Genomic DNA, 6303 nt, shown 5'->3' on the forward strand with positions numbered 1-6303 from the left:
TATCTTCAGAAAGTTTGCTTTATCAAGCTTGAGAATTTGAAGTGACTCTATTAATGTCTTGTTTACTTGCAAGTTAGGAACCTTTCCTTTCTGCAGCCAGCTCTTCGCCATTGCTTCTTTCAATAAACACGAGTTAGCTGGAGATTTACAGGGAAAGGGATATTGAGTGGTTGGGCAATGACTCTTGTTAGAAGCAGGCGAGTTGGTGGCCATCAGTATCATAAATCTAAAATAAAGTTAAATCCATTCTGAAATTTGATCATGTATTCAATTGATTCAACTTGACTCAATCAGATCTCTCTTTATCTCACCAATAACCTAATGAACATGTACAGGTCTTTTTTTTTCTTCTCTATATCTCACTAATGTTTAAATCATCCACGTTTTTTCATGGAGAGGTACTCTAATATTGTTGCTATTAGTTAGATTGTTAGATGAAGCTAACTTTGATCTGGATCTTGGATATTTTGCTCGACATAATATATTTCAGGGGGAAAATTTATTGACTAGTGACTCTAGTGGTTGGGTTTAAATTTGTAGAAAAGGAAAAGTGATTTTGATGATTCTAAAATTGTCAACTTAATAAACTTTATGTATTTTACTCTTAGACTCTTAAAAATTTATATGTTTTTTAAATTTGTATGGGATTGTGGTTTTATAAAAGAGCAACTTAATAGCTTTGTATTTATTAAAAGAATAAAATTAGATTATATTTATGATTAAGAAAATATGTTAACTTTTTTTTTTGTTCATGAAATTTCGATGGGAAAATTTTAGTCATAATTTTTGTTTTGGTGTTTTCGGAAAATAAAAGTTTACTATTGGGGCATTGGCTTAAAAAACTAAAGTTTAATAATAAAAAAGTTATTTTTGTTCTTATAAAAATATTATGGGGTATTTGGGCTAGTGATAAACAAATTAAGATTTGATTAAAAAATAATAAATGTCAAAAATATAGTTAACATATAAATAAATTAATTAATGAAACGAATGTTAAATTTCTATATCCAACGGGTCGTTATAAGCATCCTAGTTAGTTCATAATGAGTTTGGCATCGAGCCCAAGTCCACCATCAGCATCAATGATAAACTTGTTAAGGCGTAGATTTGGTACGCCACCAGCCGAGAAAGGTATACCCTTCTCTTTTCGAGTTTGCGTCCTTTGCCCTTGAGGCATAGCTGAGTTGGTTATGACGCAGAATAGACTTGTAGAAAAGGGCAAGAGTTCGAATCCCGGCGAAGTCAGGCAATACCCTCTTGCGTCGTGACCAACTGCAATTTCTCGATTTACCTCTTCACAAATGATCGTGGGGCCAATTGTGTGAGACATCTGCCACCTTTTGCAAAAGAGTTTGCGTCCTTTACTCGTTTTCTGTAATTTTCGGATTTACAAGATCATGTAGTATAAAAAAGAGCCTTTTTTCCCAAGAATATATTCATTTATTTATTTTTTCTGATTTGTTTATTTATTTTTTTGCCGTTGAAGACGTTGTTCAGCACAGCGGAACATGGAAGAGATCTAAGACGTTTGATCACTCACGTGATCCCCTCACTCCCACTGCGTTTAAGTTTAATTGCTCATTCATTGGTTCTTGACTACACCTCTTCTACCTTTCTTATGTTTCAGAATATAAAAAATGGCGTTAATCAATCAAATGCTAATTTTATTTGTCCCAATTCTTCATTCTGACTTGTGTCGATCATTTTACATCTACAGCTGTAGATTGCTTAGATTTTTTTATAGATATCGTGCGATTGATAGTGCATATTATATATAGAGGAGCTGCCGGTGCTCTTCCCATCTATGGAATTACTCGCCATATAACTTTTGAGAACGAGGAGAGGTGGTAGGGAGGAGGAACTAAAGAGTCAAAACATTACCATGCTGACTTGTGGGCAACAAATTAGAAGGCAGATGAAGGCTGTCGCTCTAGAGGATGCATAGGCCATTGCTCAAAGAGAGAAGGCTTAATTTCTTTGCAGAGACCTCTGCCCTCCTCCATGGCTGTCCGCAGCAGCTAGCAGAAAGGCGGGAGCAAATTAAATTTAGATTAAATTTGGCTTTGTTAAAAAAACAGACACCAAGTAATCATTATTTAATATAGTGGTGAGCGAGCTATATTTGAAAGTTTTTGTAGAGTTTGAATTGGGATGGGAGTGCAATAATAGAGTTAATTATTTTACGAGCATGAGCATAATCCATGGATCTTCGGCCACCTTCAACAGACAATAATTCTCCACGGTCTATCTCTCGCAAATTTCTCACCATTTTGTTTTTTGTCTCAACAGAATTGCAAATCATGCTCAAAGCCATCCGCTAATTGACGGATGCATTCCGACGCCTAAGAAATCTCTAGTCTCTCCTCCAAGGTCCTCCTTGAATAAGCTACCCAAGAATGGAATGGTGGAAGCACCAACTTGTGCCGCTTTCTGCAGCAATGCTGTCGCCGATGTATCCGACCCCAGTGTTGGATTATGCTCGAGAGTGCTAAAGAGGGAGGGGAAGCTCCCATGGGAGAAAACATTTGCCCCTTTTACCGTGCTCGTGATTGATAATGAGGTGCTTGTTATGGCTCCCATGCTTGATGATGAGAATATATCACCATGGTTATTACTGTTACCAACCCAATTCAACTGACCTTCAGGTAGTTGCAAATTTGAGCATGAGCCGTAGAGATCACCATTAAAGGCTGAAGTCTTCACTCCACGAGAATCCCTTTGCTTGACCTGCTGATCTACTATCACCTGATCACCATTATTGACGTTGATGAAGCTTGTTGACTTCAGATCCATGTTGCTGGTAATATTGTTGAACGCAGCTGCTGTGACTCTTGCGGTTTCCTCAGCCAAGGCATCGCAAAATGCCCTGTGAGTGATGAAACTGTCTCTCCTGTTAATTGAAAAACAAAACAATGAAAAACTTATGAACCTTCCCGATTTAGTTAGTGTTTATTGACTGCGTTGATCGATATCTACACCTGGAGAAGACAGTGCCGCAGTCGCAGCGGTACTCCCTGGTGCCGCAGGTCTTGACGTGGGCCTTCCAGTCCGACTGCACCGCGTACTTCTTAGCGCACTTGTCGCACTTCCACCGCTTCTCGCCGTGCTTCCGGCAGAAGTGCTTCTTGATGCCAGTGAGGTCGCCGAGGGCGCGGGAGGGGTTGTGGTGGACGCAGGTCGGCTCCGGGCAGACGTACACGCGCTTCCGCGACTCCTTGCCGCTGCGCTGCCGGAGCTTCCACGGCAGGTTATGGCCGCGCCGGTGGAGTTGCAGGTTCTGGTCGCGTTGGAACCCCTTGCCGCAGATTTCGCACACGAAACGGTTGCTCGCTAACAGTGTTCTCGGAGACAGAGCAATCACCTCCGCTTCAGGATCTGTGCGTAGCCAACGGATTGATTGGTTAATTAGTCATGTAGAGTTAAGATTAAGACTAAGATTGATCTGTGCTTGCCTGGTGTTCCTGGGAGATTCCGCTTCTTCTTCGGAGGGGGTGGATTGGCGGAGTGACTGAAGGTTTTGGAGATGGCTTCCGTTGCAGACATTAGTGGGTCTTCTTTTGCGTTCCTGAAGAGATTTTGGAACTGCATGAGATTAAATGGGAGGAGAAAGCTTACGGAGGTAATTAACCATGCACACAATGGCTGTGTGTGTATATATATATACATCAAGGATGTCCTGGGGCATAATTGAGTGGGTATATGGTGGAGCAAAATTGTTAAATTAAGTGGATAAAGATCGAATTTTGTTAAAGTCGAGATAATGTTATTTTTCATCGTGGTCAACTGTAATTTTTCAATTTAATTCTTCATAGATAATCGTGGAGTCGACCGTGTGAGACCGTTGAAGTGACGTATTTCACCTTTTGCTGAAGAAGAATGTTATTCCCTTGCTCAATGTAGGAAATATTTCAGAAGGCCATATGAATTTCACCCATTTTTTAGTATCTGCCCTTTGTATTAAATATTATGAAAGTGAGGGGTGCAGATGGAAAAGTGTTTTATGCTAGTGACAAAGCAATGTGGGAGCAAAAGTTGCATCCTAATAACTTTGCTAATTGGAATGATTAACCCATAATTTGGTGTTCCCCTTTAATTTGCTGTTCAAAAATTGTATGGACTCAATCTTGTACTGAAGATCTTGTGTGGGACTTGATGTGCATTACGAAAACATTTAACCGAAAGCCGACAGCACCACCACCCATACAAAGAAAAGTTTAGACAATTTAATAAAACAATATTCAAATATAAAATTTATATGTTAAAAAGCTGAAAGGAGATTTTTTTAAAAATGTTTAAATTGAGATTAAATCTATGGTAATCTTCTACTGGTTTTTATATTTATCATTACATCTAGAATGTTTTAAATGGCATCATAACATAGTTATGTTTTATTATCAAGCTATTATTTATTATGATGAGAAGAAGTACTCGGTCAATATCTTTAACTACATCATCAGTCACCATATATATATACCACACCATATAATCTCTAACAAATTCAAGATCAAAATTTCAACAAAAGAAGCAACCTTATTCAGTTTAATTTCTAAGCTAACGATCACTAATCAACAAAAGAAAAAAAAATCAAGTAAATAATAGATCGTAAAAGTTGGGCGAAGGCTTCATATATAAGATGCAAACAATTTGCATGCGTTGATTACGTGTTTCATTTCAATGTCTATAATGCATGTAGATCTCAAGATCTCAAATATTAGCTGATGAGATCGTAGATCTGAATTATTAAGAGGATGAAGAGAGACAGTGCGTGGATGGAAAACATACATAGATAACTTTTCTTTTTTGCTGTCTTCATGCTATTGTGATATCGTGTCTAGACATTTTCGAAACTTTGTAATTATTTAATTTCTTTTTATGAACCTTCAAGGTAGTAAGTGGCAACCACGTGTGAGCTATCGCATTCTCTTAAACTAGCATTGCATGTCTTTGAATCGAAAAGGAAGAAATTTAAAACAAAGTATTATGTCTCGCCTCGGGCCTTTCATTAAGCTAGCTAGTTTAATTGATGCATGCATGCAGCTTTAAAGAATACTAAAAAATAGAGAGTTAAGAATAATAGGGATGAAAAAAGAAGAAGAAGAAGAAGACTTATTAGTTAGATACTCGAGTGAATTTTTGGAAGTGTGGGAAGTCGTCGGCTTGTGAGCTGACTTGAGTCCAATGGTTGAAAAATTACATTGGATTCTGGATTAATTCGATGTGCTAACTTTGCCTTTGAAGGTTTGTTTAATTACTAGTTTAGCAGTTTGGATTCTAGTGTTTGGAGTCATACAAACCCTAGTATATTCTCCATGTCTGCCCTCACGTTGTTAGCTCCAACTTTCCACATCCTTTCCAACACTCGGTTCTTTTTCAACACCCAAAGTCAAGTAATTACTGCATTCAAAAAAAAAGAAAGAAAGAAAAAAGGAAAGCCTTCCAATGAGTTCTAATTAATTGAGAGGATAGAGGACTCGATAGGAGAAAACAGGGATATGTGGTTTGGGAAAAGAGAAGCTTTGTCACCATGAGTATGTTTGTTTCTTTTGGATTGATTTGGTTTTGGGTGAAGAAAATTAACTCGAACTGATCGAACCATGCATGTAAATATATTTAAATCTTACTTAATCTCAGGTTGCACATTATTAATTGGAAGTTCAACGCTACCCTACTGATCCCTGCAGTTTGCTATTTCGCTTTGCTAGATCAAATTAATATATTAATCAGCTAATCAATCCTCTAGCTAGCTAGCCCAATGACAGTACATTAGTGTTTATATAATAAGGCTAATGAGCAAGAGGCGAACAACCTCAAGATCATATATTTTATCATGCTCAACAACAGAGTAGCTAGCTCACTTTTCCAAGTCGATCGATAGTCAATTTCTGTCTTTGGCTGTGCCTTTTCCATGCCTAATGTAAACTTAGAAAAGTTCTTTGAGTTTTTGAAGTATTAAAATTTATTTTAAAAGTACAGAGACACGCAACCCCTCGATTTTTTATAAAAAAAATCACAATAAGAGAACAAAAGCCAAATAATAATAATGTTGATGATGACTGGCCAAATAATGTTTTTGTGCTCACGGTAGTTTTCATATTAAACATTGTAAGGAATGGAACTGATCATTCCAGCAAAAGTACAATGAATTTGTTGTTTAGATGGAGTAGGTACCTTATTTCCTTTCTAAATTAAAGGAGTTAAATGATGCGAGCGACGATGATAAATATTTATTTGATTGAAATAAATTATAATCGATATTTTGATTGTCATTATATTACTCACCTGCGGCAGATTGCTCGTCGTTGA

The 6303-nt window shown here is 37.4% G+C and overlaps 1 protein-coding gene across 1 annotated transcript; it reads right to left on the bottom strand.

Annotated features, from left to right (window-relative positions):
- Positions 1-2304: 2304 nt before the first annotated feature.
- On the bottom strand, positions 2305-3588 carry LOC141836878 (zinc finger protein MAGPIE-like). The gene is made up of 3 exons (XM_074724349.1): positions 3453-3588; positions 2979-3375; positions 2305-2890 (listed from the first exon to the last, which is right to left on the bottom strand). The coding sequence occupies exons 1-3, from the start codon at positions 3586-3588 to the stop codon at positions 2305-2307; spliced, it is 1119 nt and encodes a 372-aa protein (XP_074580450.1).
- Between the last annotated feature and the right edge of the window lie 2715 nt (positions 3589-6303).

The sequence above is a fragment of the Curcuma longa genome, chromosome 11, assembly GCF_044706935.1.
Source record: "Curcuma longa cultivar G26 ecotype Majalengka, Jawa Barat chromosome 11, ITB_CL_G26_1.1, whole genome shotgun sequence".
Taxonomy (NCBI): Eukaryota; Viridiplantae; Streptophyta; class Magnoliopsida; order Zingiberales; family Zingiberaceae; genus Curcuma; species Curcuma longa.